At 49.8% G+C, this 16625-nt stretch overlaps 1 protein-coding gene across 4 annotated transcripts in view; it reads right to left on the bottom strand.

Annotated features, from left to right (window-relative positions):
- Positions 1-3627: 3627 nt before the first annotated feature.
- Positions 3628-16625, bottom strand: part of SMG9 (SMG9 nonsense mediated mRNA decay factor) — a 25526-nt gene continuing 12528 nt past the window's right edge. For all 4 annotated transcript variants that reach the window (XM_006142035.3, XM_006142034.3, XM_006142036.3 and 1 more), the window contains exons 7-14: positions 14186-14297; positions 12574-12669; positions 12112-12197; positions 7147-7253; positions 6154-6261; positions 5923-6051; positions 5285-5429; positions 3628-4161 (exon numbers count right to left, since the gene is read on the bottom strand). In XM_006142035.3, coding sequence (XP_006142097.1) covers positions 4083-4161; positions 5285-5429; positions 5923-6051; positions 6154-6261; positions 7147-7253; positions 12112-12197; positions 12574-12669; positions 14186-14297 — 862 coding nt within the window. In that variant the 3' untranslated portion in view covers positions 3628-4082. The remainder of the gene's footprint in view (positions 4162-5284; positions 5430-5922; positions 6052-6153; positions 6262-7146; positions 7254-12111; positions 12198-12573; positions 12670-14185; positions 14298-16625) is intronic.

The following is a 16625-nucleotide window of genomic DNA, read 5'->3' on the forward strand; positions in this document are numbered from 1 at the left end:
CCTCCGCCCGGCCTTTCCGCCCCCCGCCGTGCGCAGCTGGCCAGTGAGAGCCTGCAGCAGGGCGCGTGCGCAGCTGGCCAGTGAGAGCCTGCAGCAGGGCGCGCTCTCCGTCTACCTCAAGGTGGGCACGACGCCGCAGCCTCCCAGCACCTTCTCTGCCAGATCTGCCGCGGCTGCTGGCCGTCACTGCAGACTCAGGTGCAGGCTCTGGTGGATCGTTGAGGGACTGCTCACTCCTTCCCCTTCATCAACTGAGGCCCAGAGTGGGAAAAGGGATCACCCAAGAGCAAACTAGACACCACAGTGAAATCCTGCTCTGGCTGCCATTCTGAGGCGGCACTTCTCACTCACAGGTGAGAGGCCAATCACTTGCATTAAGACAAAAAAAAAAAAGCACTGGTGGTGAGGAGCGTAGCACAGATGTTATGCGCCCAGTGCAGACCTGGCACCGGGGGATGGCAGAGAGCAGCCAACACTTATTTATTTATTTTTTATTTTTAGAGAGGTTTTCACTATTAGGGCGTGTGTGCTCGCCAGACAGAGACAGAGAGACAGAAAGCGAGAAATCACCCCCCAGGGGGGATGGTCACACCGCAATCCCTTCTCCTCCATTCTCCTCTCGGGATCTTGGGCACGCACGCACACGCGCCCAGTGTGAGTTTTAAGCCACCGGGTCCGGGATGCGAACCGTGGTCAACTACGTGGGAGTCCAGTGACATAGCCATTATGCTAACTGCTGGTTCCCCAGCCAATATTTATTGAGGGCTCACCAAAGGTGCCATTTTCATGAACTCCATTTATCACAAGACCCCTAAGTAGTTACTGTTTTTTTTTTTTTTTTTTGATTTTTTTTTTTTTGCTATAGGGCACGTGTGCTTGCCAGAAAGATAGAGACAGACAGAAAGTGAGAAATCACCCCTCAGGAGGCATGGCCACGCCGCAATCCATTCTCCATTCTCCTTTCAGGATCTTGGGTATGCATGCACACCCTCCTGGCATGAGTTTAAGTCACTGGGTCCGGGTCTTGAACCATGGTCAACTCATGGGAGTCCAGTGACATAGCCATTACACCAACTGCTGGTCTTTATTTTTTTTTCTTTTTCCACCCTAGTTTATAAATGAGAACACAGAAGCCCCAGAAAGGTCTGGAAACTTGCCCAAAGTCATGCAGGTAGCCAGGGGTGACCTTGTCTAAAGCCCACACGTGTGCTCACGGCGTGCCTGAGCCCAGGCAGCTGACAAGACAACCTGCTCCGGTGTGGAAACTGCGAGCGATCCCTTCTGCAGTGGGGACACATGGGACAGATGTCGACAAGGCAGGGAAGAGCCGTGACCTAGCTGGAGAGGATAGTTAGGATTTCTGCAGTCAGGGCAGGGGGCAGGCCTGAGAAGCACTTTTTTTTTTTACTTTTTAAAGAATTATTTAACTTTTTTTCTTTTAACTTGACCAGAGAGGAGGAGAGTGAGAGAGAAGAATCCAGCCCGCCACCTGCCAGCCCGAGAAGCGTTTCTGTAAGAGGGCAGTGAGTGTCACAGCTCTGACAGACCTTGAGCATCACTCTGATGCTGGGATAATGGCCAGAGATGGGAGGCTCCCACCTACGGTCAGCCAGGGAACAGCAGTGCCAGGGCCTGCCCTGGGCCTTGTATGTCCCAGCCCTTACCCTCTCTGTAGGCCTGCATGAACTCTCCACTTTTGGCCTGACCTCTGGTCTGCTGAGTGCTTTCTGCACTGTCCTCTACCCTCTTCAGTTGTGCTTTTTTCTCAGAAGGCCCTGGGATGCCTGTTACATGGTCACCAAGACTATACGGGCATGCCTGAAAGGCGGAAGCCCGGGCACAATGAAGTGGTACGACTGGGGCAGCTGGACTGGAATCGACTACTTTACTGGATGGCAGGTTAGGGTGTGCAGTTAAGGACCAGTTTGGAGGCACACTTCGGGAAACGCTGAACAAAGATGATGTATTTACTGAACAGATGAAGATCGCCACTCCATCAAAATAGAGAGCTTATGTAGCTGATCGTGCGCTTTGGGTTTAAGTTAAAGTCACGGACTATTGTTTATTTTCTGAATTTTAAATTTTCTATAGGGTACATGTGCTCATCAAAGAAAGAGAGAGAGGGAACCAGCAGTTGGCGTAATGGCTACGTCGCTGGACTCCCACGTGGTCGACCGCGGTTCGTGTCCCGGACCCGGTGGCTTAAAACTGACACCGGGCGCATGTGCGTGCGTGCCCAAGATCCCGGGAGGAGAATGGAGGAGAAGGGATTGCGGCGTGACCATCCCCCCTGGGGGGTGATTTCTCGCTTTCTGTCTCTATGTCTCTCTCTGTCTGGCGAGCGCACGCGCCAAACACCAAAAAAAAAAAAAAAAAAAAAAAAAAGAGAGAGAGAGAGAAAGCAAGCTACCAGGTCCAGGACAGGAACCACGGTGGGCTATGTGGGAGTCCAGCACCTCAACCACCACGCCACCTGCTGGCCCCAGGGACTGCTGGTTTTAAGCAAGAGTAGACAAGTTTCTAAGTTGTTTTTAAGCAAGAGTACATGAGTTTCTAAGGAAAGGAGGCTTCATATTTAACCACAGAAGGCATTTTCTCTAAAGGTAAGGTGTGCTATTTGAACTGAGGCCAAGTTACTGTACATAACTAAGAACAAGTTTTGCTTTTTTTTTCCTTTTTAATTTTATTATTTATTTATTTTTAATTTTTTATTGAAGAGGTTTTTGCTATAGGGCACGTGCACTTGCCAGACAAAGACATAGAGATAGAAAGCGAGAAATCACCCTCCAGGGGGGATGGCCATGCCGCAATCCCTTCTCCTCCATTCTCCTCTCAGGATCTTGGGCACACACGCGCATGTGCCCAGTATTGAGTTCAAAGCCACCGGGTCTGGGACTCGAACCGCAGTCAACTTCATGGGAGTCCAGTGACATAGCCATTACGCTAACTGCTGGTCCCTTCCTTTTTTATTTTAAAATTAATTTTTTTTCTTGGAGAGGTCTTTTAGGGCACGTGCACTCGCAAGAAAGAGAGAAGACAGAAAATGAGAAATCACCCCCCAGGGAGATGGCCACACTACAATCCCTTCTCCTCCACTCTCCTCTGGGGATTCTGGGCACACACACACACACACACACACACACACACACATGCCTGGCATGAGTTTAAGCCACCAGTTCCAGGACTCTGGCCACACTGCAATCCTTCCTCCTCCATTCTCCTTTTGGGATGTTGGGCACACACGTGCCCAGTGTGAGTTTAAGCCACCGGGTCCGGGACTTGAACCGTGGTCGACTACGTGAGAGTTCAACGATGTAGCCATTACAACATCTGCTGGTCCCCAAGTTCTGGTTTTTAAACGAGTCGCCAGTGTTGCATTTAACTAGTTATTTACCCCAAAGGCAGGTACTGTCTTCAAATAAGGGCAGAGGCACAAGGAATTGTATTTTCTTTTCTAGGAAACATAGCAGCCTTTTCTAGGGGCTTCCTCTTTAGCACACTAGTCTCCACATGCCCCCAGCCACTCCACGACCCACAGTGGGGAAGTTCATTCAGACGCCAGTGAGTGGCCAAGGACAATCTGCCAAGGCCTGGGTCCCGAACTTGCCCTGCTTCCAGCGTGCTGGGTAGAGTGGAATAACAGAACAGGCTTGCATGACCGTGTTTATTGGAACCCCCATATCTGCCCAATGAAGAGTTCTCCAGATTGTACCTCACCGTACAGGGCAGGGCTGAGTCAGGGGAGAGACCTGTCCCATCCTGTCCCTGAAGAGGGTCAGGATTGATCTTGGGCTTCCTGGTGATCATCCGGACTCCTCTCACTGCCTTTCTTGTGGAGGACCTAGGGTGGTCTGTCCTGTCACAGGCTGAGGCAGAATCTCTTCGTCACCCCTTCAACAACCCCCATTTGAGGGTGGGGGGCCTGGAGCTGGACACCTCGTGTCTCCGGGTAGGGAAGTCACGATGTCTCGTCCTTCAGGTCTGTTGCCTGTTCCCACCCCACCGTGGGAAGGACGTGCGTGCTCCCTCGCCATCTACTGGGGACTCAGGCAGTTCTGTGCATGACATTCCTCCTCTCAGCCTCAGGCTAGCAGGCGGCTGTACTCGGCCAGGGCAGAGGACTTTTTCACCCCATCCCAGATGCGGGCAGCATAGTGAAACCTGTAAGAGGGATCAGCAGTCAGGGCTATCCTGTCTGGACCCAGGGCTGGGTCCCCACCCAGCCCAGCAATGCCCTAGACAGGTGGAAAAACAGGTGGGAAACTTGCATGACCCAAGATGTGACTCTCCACTTCTTGGAGCCTTGACTGGGCTACAGGAAAGATGTCAACACTGACAGGAGGTCTTGCTTCTCTTACTTCACCCAGGGTTAAGTAACCCTGGAGGTGCCAGGGCTAGGCTAAGACCTCAGGTCCCCACCTCTGCGTCTAAACTTCTCCCACTCCATTCAGTGCTGGCCTCTATGGCTAAGAGTTCTCCCTCCACCTCTCTCCAGAATCTTGTGATGATGGGAAACATCAACAGCAGCTACCTAACCTTCTCCCGCCACAATTCTCCTCCCCGCTGGGCTCTGGTTTAAACCAATGGGAGGGCAGATATTCTGCCCCACCTCTGCCCACCAAGTTGCTCTCCTGGTCCCTTTGGGCCACAGCTGACTGCAGAAAGACCCTGAGGAGTCAAGTGGGAGAGGCTGCATTAAGGCAAGTGATTTCTCTTTCAAATCTGTTTCTCTGAAACAAGATGAGGCAGACCTGGATCCGTCTACTGCAGGCTCTGGCCCTGAAAGTCATTTGATTGGTGCTAGGGAGGTGGTGCAGGGCTCCTTGAGAGCAGAGGGGGGAACACCAGCGGGCAAGGGAGGAGAATAGAGGGAGACAATGCTGGCTCCCATGGTTCCTGACAACATTTTGGTTCCCATTTCCCATAAGGCTATGCTTTCTGCACTCAATAAACTTTCACTTAAACTTAACCAGGCTCACTGGTCCCACTTCTGGCCCAACTAGCAACTAAGCACAGGTGTGTGTGACACTTCTCTGAGCCTGAATTTCCCTCAAAAAAACAATGACAAGACCTACACCCCACTGGCTAGTCAAAGTCACACGAAATGTGTACTACCTGGCATGGATGAGGTGCTTACAAGATGGGGGCCATCTTCACTGTTCCAGAAAAAGAACCAGAAGTCTGGAGAGGGGGCATTAATGAGGTCACGCAGACACTGAGTGCTCCCTTCTGTCTGCACCAGGGTGGGGCATTCAAACCGACCACCTCTGCAAAGAGCTCTTACCAGTTCTTCTCAGTGAGGATTGTGTGTGACAGCTGTGGCCGGGCCATGGACATCACTTGGCTCCGGAGCTTGCTCACCAAAGACTGGAAACTGGGGTGGCCACGGTATCCAGGCAACAAGGAGAAGAGTGGGCTGGAGCCGGGTCCTGGGAAGTTGGGACAGGGAGGATAAGGGGACAGACTGGCAACCTTCCTGGGATTCTGGGAGCACTTCAGAGTTCAGCCCCCACCCAGCTCTTCCTGTGCTTTTTAAGAAATTTTTGCTATGGGGTGTACATGCTCACCAGAAAGAAAGTGAGAAATCTCCCCTCAGGGGGATGACCACAGCACAATCCCTTCTCCTCCATTCTCTTGGAATTTTGGGCGTGCATGCACTTGTGCCTGGCATGAGTTTCAAGCCATCAGGTCCAGAACTCGAACTGTGGTCAACCACGTGGGAGCCCAGCCCCTTAACTACTATGTCACCTGCTAGTTTCATGACTCTGAAACATGCTCCCATGAAAGGGTCTAAATACACTGGGGAGGCCAATCTCTCAGGCGAGGGCAGGCCATGTCATCTCCCAGAGAAGGGTAGCCTAAGTCCTGACCAGAGCAGACCTGTCTCTCTGTGGACCAGGTTTCCTCGAGGGGTTGCTGTACCTGCTCTTGGTGGGTTTTCGTTCTCTGCTTCACTGTCCATGAAGGGTACCAGGAACAAGTTGACCTCAGAGTCCAGGAAGTCGGGCGGGAGTCCCGGGAAGACATTGCACTGTAACATGGACAGAGTACCTGGAAGAAATGATGCTTCAGGTGGTGCAAGGGGTAGGGGTGGCTGACCATCAAACTAGGGCCAGGGGACTGGTCTGGGCATCTCTGCCATGGGATCCTCACCCTTGTAACGCAAGTGGGAGTGGGCCATGAGCTGGTCAATCATCAGGTGCATCTGCCGCAGCTTCCGCGGACAGAAGTCCTCTCGACGGGCTTTGTTCTGTAAGAATACTACGGGTGGGAGGAGACAGGCCCAGTGAGATGACACTTGGCCTCATGGACTCCCCTTTCTCACCTCAAAGATCTGCCTTACTTCCGAGTTCAGATCACCATGTAAGATTTATGTAACTTCACCTTGGCACCAGGCCCTATGCAGGGTAATGCTGGGAACCCAGAGGTAAGTCTGTTTTTGCCCTCAAGGAGCCTCAAGTCCAGTGGGGATAGGGAGAGGAAGAGGGCCACATGATCAGGAGAATGACTGGAGGCACAGGGGGCTCAGTAAGGCCAGGGGATACGCAAAGACCCCACCTGGGCTGAGGGGCAATAAATGATTGAGATCTTCGCAGAAGAGAAGTAGAATGGCCAAAGGACAGAGTAGGTAAAAGAACAGCAGGAGGAGAGGCAGGAGGAAGAACAGGCGGAGGGGGAGAGGCAGGAGGAGGAACAGGCGGAGGGGGAGAGGCAGGAGGAAGAACAGGCGGAGGGGGAGAGGCAGGAGGAGGAACAGGCGGAGGGGGAGAGGCAGGAGGAAGAACAGGCGGAGGGGGAGAGGCAGGAGGAGGAACAGACGGATGGGGGAGAGGCAGGAGGAACAGGTGGATGGGGACCACTTGGATTAAGCTGACACTGAGTTCCTGGGCTTCCTGCTGGGAGGTACCAGGACCCAGGAATGGACAGAGCTGAGCTCTGTCCCATTCTCATCACGGAGTCTGACCCGGACTCAGAGGCCAGGGGCAGACTGAGGCATTAGGAACCCGAGGGGATGTAGCAGCTAATCTTTCCTGACTTGCCCTTCACAGCTCTCAGACATGTCCTTCCCTCCTACATCCCACTTCCCCAGAGAGCTGCTGGCTTTCACTCCCACATTCTTCTGCTGGCCCCCAGAAAGCCTCTCACCCAGGTGGGGGTAGTACTCGGTGCCTTCATCGGAGCCTGATGAGCTGCTGGACTCGTGGCTGGGGGATGGGGTGGAGGGCTTCACCATCTCTGCTGTCTGGAGAAACCTTGGGGTTTGGAGTGAGAGGCTGTTGCTCTTGCATGTGCACCCCATATCCCACAGCCTGGGGAGGGGCACTCTCTGAGACCGATGAAAATGATAGCCATGCTCAGTAAAAGGCTACATACACACATCTGTAGGGAACTCAGAGACAACCCTCTCAGAAACCAATCCGCAGACCCCCATCAACTGTACAAATGATTTATGAGTTTACCCTGTTTTTTAAAAATAGGCTCTTGGGCCAGCTCTGTGGTGCTACGGTAATGCACTGCTCAAGAGAAGCCAGATACCACATGGTGGTACCCCTTTTGAGGCAGCATAAAACATGCCAGGCACATGCCAGAGTGCCCAGAATACAGCAGGTTGGAGGGTTGGAGGAAGGGATGGAGGTGTAACCAGACCTGGTGGAGGGTGCTCATCACTCTCTCGCCCATCCACGCACATGTGCTTTACCATGAATAAAGGGAAAAAAAAAATTTTTTTTTTTGGGGGGGGAACCAGCAGGTGGTGCAGTGATTAAGGAGCTAAACTCCCACATGGCTGACCATGGTTTGAGTCCCGGACCCAGTGGCTTGAAATTCATGCCAGGTGCATGTGTTTTGAGTGCCCAAAATCTAGAGAGGAGAATGAAGAAAGGATTGTGGTGTGGCCACCCCCCGGGGGGTGATTTCTCACTTTCTCTCTGTCTCTTTCTCTGATGAGCGCACACAACCTATAGCAAAAATCTCTCTTAAAAAATTTTTTTTTAAGACTAAGCTCTGTTTGGGACTAGCAGTTAGCGTAATGGCTATGTCGCTGGACTCCCATGTAGTCGACCACGGTTTGAGTCCCAGGCCTGGTGGCTTAAACTCACGCAGGGCGCATGTGCGTGCGTGCCCAAGATCCTGAGAGGAGAATGGAGGAGAAGGGATTGTGGTGTGGCCATCCCCCCGGGGGGGTGATTTCTTGCTTTCTGTCTCTCTGTATCTTTCTGGCAAGCGCACGCACCCTATAGCAAAAACCTCTCAAAAAAAAAAAAAAAAAAAAAAGACTAAGCTCTATTTTACAGCAGTTTTAGGTTACAGCAAAACTGAGCATGAAGTACCAAAGAATTTCCACAAACCCTCCACCATGGCACCTCACCATTGCCCAAAGTCCACAGTTGACATTAGGATTTACTCTTGGTCTTACACATTCTCTGCATTTGGACAAATGTGTTACAGCACGAATCCACCACTGTAGCAGCATACAGAGCCATTTCTCTGTCCTAAGGACCCTCTGTGCTCTGCCTATTCATCCTTCCTTCCCTCCAATCCCTGGCAACCACTTGTCTTTTCACTGTTTCCACAGTTTTGCCTTTTCCAGAATGTCATATAGTTAGAATTACAGGGTAGGTTTATAGCCTTTTCTAACTGGCTTCTTTCACTTAAGGTGCTTCCATGTCTTTTCAAGGTTTGGTAACTGATTTCTTTTCAGCACTGAATAATATACCACTGTCTGGATATACCAGTTTATCCACTTAGCTACAGGAAGACGTCTTGGCTGCTTCCAACTTTTGGCAATCATGAATAAAGCTGCTGTGAACATCTGTGTGCAGGTTTTTGTGCGAACACATTTCCAATTTAGGCTATTATTTTAAAGAGGTTTTTGTCTTAGGGCATGTATGCTTGCCGGAGGGAGGGAGAGAGAGAGGGAGAGTGAGAAATCACCACCACCCCAACCAGAGGGGACAGCCACGCCGTGATCCCTTCTCCTCCATTTTCCTCCCAGGATCTTGGGCATGCATGCACAAGGCATGATTTTCAAACCGCTGGGTCCAGAACTTGAGCCACAGCCAGCCAAATGTGAGTCCAGCAATGCCATCTGCTGGCCCTGGTTTATGCTATTTCTTTATACATTTTTCAAATAAATAAAACAACCTGTTATCTAAGGGATAATGGAATCTAACAAAATGTGTGGATATTTTTACACAAGCACCACCATGTCTTCCACAACCTCAAGGAGATCACATATTCTCATAGACCTGCCTATATACAATGGGTTAAAAATAAGGCTTGGGGCCAACATGTGGTGTGGTGATTAAGGCGCTGGCCTCCCACAAGGCCGACCACAATTTGGGTCCCAGACCTGGTAGCTTTCTTTTTATTTCTCTTCCTCCCTCTCTTCCTCTGTTGGACACACCATGTCCTACAACAAATTTTTAAAATAAAAGAACTGGGGCCACCAGGTGACGTAGTGAAAGCACTAGACTCCCACATGGCTGACTGCAGATTGAGTGCTGGACCTGGTGGCTTGAAACTCATGCCGGGCATGTGTGTACGCATGCCCAAAATCCTGAGAGGAGAATGGAGAAGAGATTGCAGAGTGGCCATCCCTCCTGGGGGATGATTTCTTGCTTTCTTTCTCTCTGTCTCTCTAGGGAGGACACATGCTCTACAGCGAAAATTTCTGCAAAAATTTAAATTAAAATTAGGTTACATTAAATAAATAATTCTTAGAAAGAAAAATTTTAAAAATAAATAAAGGGTTTGCCATGTGCCAGTCATGAAGTCAATAGCCCTACCTGCACATGAATGGTGCAAGGGCAGTCTATTTTCTATTTTGTTCACACCAGTAGCCCCAGGGCCCAGAACAGTGCCTGACATACACAGACAGGAATATTCAATATATCTGTTGTATGAATGATTCCCAATGCACAGTGGAAGGAATGGGCATGTTAGAATTAAGTAAACTTAGATCTCATTCCAACTTGCTACCCAGTCAGTCTTTTTTGCTATTGGCCAGAAGTACAGCTCACTCCCATCCTAAGAGTTACTAATTAAAACTGTAAGCTAGGGCCAGTGGGTGGTGTGGCTGACCACGGTTCAAGCCCCAGATCCAGAAGCTTGCTTGCTTTCTCTCTCTTTCTTTCAGTACACATGCCCTATAGCAAATTAAAAACAAGTAATATTAACAAATAAATAAGTTTTAAAAAATTATTTTATAATTTATTTATTTACTTATTTTAATTTGACCAGAGAGGGACAGAGTGAGAGAGAGAGAGACAGGGAAAGTGAGAAAGCAAGTCTTCAGGTCCAGGACTCGAACCATGGTTGGCCATGTGGGAGTCCAGCACCCTTAACCACCACATCACCTGCCAGCCCCAATAAATAATTCTTTATGCTAAACACTTTCAATTCTTTTAACTCAATCTGCATAGAACTGTTCTGTCAAGGAGAGGAAAGACACATGCCCGACAAGAGCTGGGATTCAAACCCAGGGCTGCCTGATTTTGGAGACATTTCCTAATCCCAGCTTTCCCCTCCTTTCTTTCTGCCTGGGCCCAGTGCCCAAAGCTGCTGCAGCCACCCTCCCCGACTTTCGGCTGCAACAGCTGTCCCGAGGCAGAGGAACCCTTGTGGCCACAGGTTCTGAGTCAGTCTCGCCTGGGAGCATTTCTATAATCTGCAGGTGCCGACTCCCTTTATTTTCCCTGCCTACCAGGGCACCAACTGTACGGCACACATGCCTGGAGGAGGCAGACGACAAAACTCCAAGGACCTGACAAGCGCTCTCTGTGCCACTCATTCAACAAACTGTTATTAAATATGTACCTTATGCCAGACACTGTGAGATACTAGGGACCTTGCATTCCTGAGGCTTAAGTTCTTTTTTTTTTTTTTTCAAGAATTATTTTGTTGGAGGGTGAGCCACCGTGGGTAGGGTTAGTGTGAAAGGTGTGGTGAGGGAGCTGCTCTGTTGCTAATCCGGAACTGCCCCACGTGCACTGGCTGTCATCATGGCTTCAGCTTGGAAGAGACTGCAGGGTGTGGGAAAGCATGCCTCCGAGTTCCAGTTTGTAGCTCCTAGCAGGAGCTGATGGCTGAATGTACAAAGAAGCGGTTAAGATGTGCCTAGCGGTAGAGCTGTGCTGTGGCCTAGACTCTGACTCTTCTGCCGGCAGATCTCCCTTTCTGCAGTACACAAGTATGCAGAAGCTGGGCGCGGTGCAAGATTGCTCCAGCAAGTACTGTGATGCTGCTGGTGCTGCCTCTCTGGATTTTAATTACTGCACGTCAGTATGGCTGAGGACTGTAACTGAGAGCACATGACATACGCGAGATTTAGCCTTAAGGTCATTTATCATTAGTATTAGGACAATTTTGAAATTGTAATTTTAAATAAAAAAATTGAAAATGGCTGCTAAAATATTATTTTAAAAAGAATTATTTTGTTTATTTATTATTATTATTTTCCAGTTTGATCAGAGAGAGAGAAAGTGAGAAAGCAAGCCACCAGGTCCATGACTTGACTTGACTCACAGTTGGCCACGTGGGAGTCCAGCACCTTAACCACCACTCCACCTGCCAGCCCCCCTGAGGCTTACGTTCTAATGGAAGAGAGGGATCATAAGGGGATCTACAAGATCCTGCCAAGGAGTGGAAAGTACAATGAAAGAAAACAAGCAGAGAAATGAGGGAGAGAGTAACAAGAGCATTCTACAGTCAGGGAACCAGAGGCTAAACTGGATGGTCTGAGGGAGGGAGACTGAGATCTGCAGGAAGAGCATTTCTAGGTGAGAGCAGAGGAATGCAGACCTAAGGGGGAACAGCGACGAAGACCCTATGTTAATCAGGGTGTGGGAGACATCAGCAGGATGGTCAAATGGAGCACTAGAACTGCACGCACAGAAAGGGCTGTGTGGATTGTACTCTGAGCAATGTGTAAAGTCAGTGGAGGGTTGTGGGTATGTTCTGAAGGGGGTTCACACCAACGGATGTTTAAAAAGTGTCCTCTGGGGCTTTATGCAACTTGGGAGACCTTGGCCAGTGGCTCAGTCTCGGGCTTGGGCTCTGTCTCTTGTCTCACTCCCCCACTCCCAGGGATCCACCCGCCATGTTTCTCACCTGTACAGACTGAGGTCTGTGAACCAGTCCTGGACGACAATCACCACATGGCAGACCGTGAAGAGGAAGGCAGCAATCTGGAGTGACTGAAGGTAGGCAGGAAGGGACAACAAAGTTGAGGGTCCTTTTTGCCCAAACTGGGGTCTCTGACTGAGCTAAGGGGGGCAGAAGGCCCAGAGCCTTTAAATGCCTACTGTGTACCCAGGCTGGTGCTGGCACTTCATTTACAGGCCAGCCCTGACTCAAGCAAGGTAGGAATGATCAATCTGCTTTACACAAGTGGATGCTAAGGCTTGTAGGAGGAGAGGGCTGAAATGCCTTGCTTCAATGGCAGAGGCTGGAGTCAAGCTGGATCCGTGGCTCAGTGCTGTCTTCTGTCTACAGACAGCTCCTACGGCAGATCCTGGGAGGCTGGGGTTGAGGGTGTAAAACTCATCCCTGGGCCTGGGTGGGCTTCCTTACCTGCATCTCAACGTAGGTGTGGGGAAGGTTGTACTCTGGAGGCAGTTTGCGGTCATTGTTGATGAGATGGTCCAGGATGGAGGGGCTCAGGATGGGCTGTAACAGGAAGAAAAGTGTGTGTCAGGGAAGGAGTGGGTCCTGGCTACCTAAGGTCCACAGTCAAGGCAAGGACACTATCTCAGGACAAAACAAGGTCAGAAACACAAGTGGGAAGTCTATAATCAGTACAGCGCAAGTCAACTATGAGGCTAAAGAAAAAAATTTCAAAGCAGATACGCTTTCTTCAGCTCCTTTACCAATCATCACTACTCTCAAGTGCCTCATATCCAAGAAGAAATCTCTTAGTGCTAATAAATGTAACATTCACTTGAATGAGTCATGGTCCTCAAAGACTCCTTTTGTCAGTAGCTGTTACATATGCTTTCAAGACTTTGCTAAGATAATTATGTAGGTCAAAAAATACTGATTAGTGTGAAGATCTGTGAAGATTTAAAAGCTGCATCGGTGCATGTATAAGACTCTGTGGTGAGCTCAACAACAAATTTTTCTTAAAGGAATTTGTCACTGAAAAACTACAAGAGCTCCATTAGCTGGCGACTTCCTGACTCACTGCAGCAAGTGGAATTCTTTTAGAGTGGGGCTCTCACGACGGATCAGCCTCTTCAACTGCAAACACTGCACAGTACTCCGTTCTGTCCGGTCTTGCTAACTCCTGTCCCCCCCACCCCACCCCCAACAGGCCTCTGACCCCACCTATGGCCAATCTGTGTTGTCTCCAGGTACTGACAGTGCCTGCACAGGGCCTGGCACACATGGCTCACGTCACATTTGTAGGCTTTCCACACTTTGCGTTATCAAGGCCCAGTGTGGCCAGAAATCTGTTCCGACAATGAAAGCTCCATGCAGATGGGGAGGTGTTGTCTCCAGGTACTGACAGTGCCTGCACAGGGCCTGGCACACATGGCTCACGTCACATTTGTAGGCTTTCCACACTTTGCGTCATCAAGGCCCAGTGTGGCCAGAAATCTGTTCCATGCATTTGGGGAGGTGCATCCACTGTGGCAAACAGCATGCTATGAGGGGAGGGGCGCACAGGCAACAGGAAGAGGAAGGCTTCCCAAACGAGGTCACACCTCACAGGGTGCTTCAGGGAGAAGAGGCATTAGCCAGGCAAAGGCTTGACAGGTCTGTTCCAAGGACAGTGGTGGCCTGAGCGCTGACCTTGTGCCAGTCCTTGCCAATCACTCTGCCTGGATTTTCTCACTGAATCCTCGAAACTCCTATGATGCTAAGTACAGAAGAACTAAGGCTCAAGGGAGTTAAAACTTAGTCATCCAGTAGGTAAGAATTAAAAAGATCTGAACAAAGACTCAAGGGCTCACACTTTTAAGCACCACGCTGCTAGAGCCTTCTATGGTACCCGTGGTAAATGGCAGAAGGGCAAAATTTGACAAGAGACTAAGGGCAAAGAAAGACACAACTTGCCCACAGGCACCCAGTGTACATGGCTTTCATGGAAGCACATGGAATCCACGCAGGGTTCGGGCTTTAAGAATCCTGGAATGGGGCTGCACAAAGCATGCAGTAGGGTGGGCAAGCAGGGGGCTGGCACCTGTGTGTCCAGGAACACAATCCTCTCTTGGGTAATAAAGAAATCAATGCCACTGGTCTGGTTGCCCCCTCGTTCCTTCATTTCAGCACTCTGAGCCCGGAAAACATAAGCCCTGTGGAGAGGAGCAGGTGAGAGTACATAAGCGCTCTGGTTCTTGCCTCTGATGCCTCAGTACGACCCCACAAAGTGAACACGTGAGACAGGGTCCCTGCCTTCCTGCGACCTTGCCCAGCTATGGCCCATGTCTGGGGAACAATGTTCTGTGTCATGGCTGACTGTGGTCAGAATCCTGCTCTGGTGGCTTGAAAAACATGCCAGGCATGCGTGTGTGTGCACCCAGATACAGACAGGATGGGGGGGGAAGTACTGCGGTGTGACCACAGCACACTGATGAGGCCAGACAGGCACAGGGAGGCCTCCTGGTACATGGGCCTTGTGAGCTGTGCCTGGTATCTATGCTACTACTGAGTATGCAGTACCTACACGCCAGGCACTGGAGATCTAGCACTGAATGCCCTCCCTTCCCAAGCCTCTTCTCACGTGGGAAGGTCCTGGGTTCATGTCCAGAGATCTCTTTGAACATGCCGGGCATATGCTTGCCCATGATCCAGGGCAGGCTGAGGCTGAGAATGGATTGCATTGTCTAGACTGTGTTGGAGGTGCCTGTCTTTCTTGCTCATGGGAAAAATAAACAAACTTCAAAAGACAAAGGATAGCAGGTTAGTGGTGAGAGAGTTAATTAGGTTGGGGGGAGTGAGTAGGGGAGAAGAAAGAAGATGGACACAGAGGAAAATGACTACATTGATGGCTTATGCACGGAATCTAAGACCAGCATGATAAGAAGAGAAAAAACTGGGTAGAAGATAGGGAGCAAGGAGAACTGGGGCTCTGGCCTATAGTCCTGGAGAAGGCCCTTAAGAAATTTAAGCAATGTATGTGCATACCCAAAATCCCGAGAGGAGAATGGAGAAGTGACCGTGGTAGAGCCATCCCCATTGGGTGGTGATTTGTCTTTCCCTCTCTCTCTGTCTCTTTCTGGCAAGCGCCTATGCCCCACAGCAAACTAAAAAAAAAAAAATGTAAGCAGTGGTAGGATTAATTTTGTTTAAAAAGCTCCCCTGGCTGCTGTGTGGCATGGACTACAGGTTGAAAGGTGGAGGAACAGCTCACAAGGCCCAGGACCATCTCTGTACCTCTCTGACTTCGGCTTCCTACAACACCCCTTCTTCTACTCTGCTGTCTTCTTGCTATGCCACATTCACACATGTGCCCCCTTGTTACCATCTTCTGACAGGCCAAATAATGTATTTCCTTATGTTGTTTACTACATCCCCTATTAAGGTATAAGCCTCTGGACCAGGAGATGGCATAATGACTATGTCACTGGACTCCTAAGTAGTTGACCACGGTTTGAGTCCTGGACCTGGTGGCTTAAACTCACAGTGGGCACGTCTGCGTGTGTGCCCAAGATCCCGAGAGGAGAATGGAGGAGAAGGGATTGCAGCATGGCCGTCCCTCCTGGGGGGGGGTGATTTCTTGCCTTTTGTCTCTGTCTCTCTCTTTTCTGGTAAGCCCACACACCCTATAGCAAAAACCTCTACCCTCCAAAAAAAGATATAAGCCTCACGAAGATACATTGTTGTTAGTTACATAAACTATGGTATCCCTAGCACCCAGGACATGCCTGGCGAATATCAGCACTCTCTAAGTACTTGTTGGACCAAAGCAGGGAAAGCAGATAAGAGGCTCTTGGTATCTTGGAGATGTTAATGGCTTGAACCAGGGAGGTAGGAGTGAAGGAGAGGAGACACAGACGAACTATAAAGAGAACTAGGAGGTAAAACCTGTAAGACCTGAAGAAAGGAGCTGCTACCGAAGCCCACCACGCCAGAGGCCGACATGGTTCAAAAGGCAAAATGGACCAATAGCTTTTATTTTCTTGCCCAGTAACCTGAACAAAAAGCCATGGGGAACCTCAGCTATTTGGGGATGAAAGCTGAAATGGAAAAAATGATGAAGATTCCTCACGGCTCCTGAGAACTAGTGATTTCAGGGTTAAAGAGAAATGAAGATTTCCTCCTGATAATTTAGCCTCCAGCCCACAAGCTTGAGTGACGAGTCTAAGGGAACTATAGCCAAGCATCCAAATACTATTAGGGTTAACATAGTCCTCATATCTACTGAATCTGCTGCAGAAAGCGATCACAATGGAAAGGCAAAGAGATTCCAGATCACCTCTTTCTACTCGGTTCTGAACATTCAGATTGAACTTCAAGAATTAGTAAGAAACACATCATCCATCAGATGACTAGAAATCACTGCAGAAATATGGGAAAGCAAGAAAATACCTCTCCTCCAAGGGAAAAGAATAACTCCTCTTCATCCACAGACAGTTCAATGGAAATCATGGAAATGTCTGATAAAGAATTTAGAACATTCA

Source organism: Tupaia chinensis, unplaced genomic scaffold (genome assembly GCF_000334495.1).
Source record: "Tupaia chinensis unplaced genomic scaffold, TupChi_1.0 Scaffold000067_1, whole genome shotgun sequence".
In the NCBI taxonomy this organism is placed as follows: domain Eukaryota; kingdom Metazoa; phylum Chordata; class Mammalia; order Scandentia; family Tupaiidae; genus Tupaia; species Tupaia belangeri.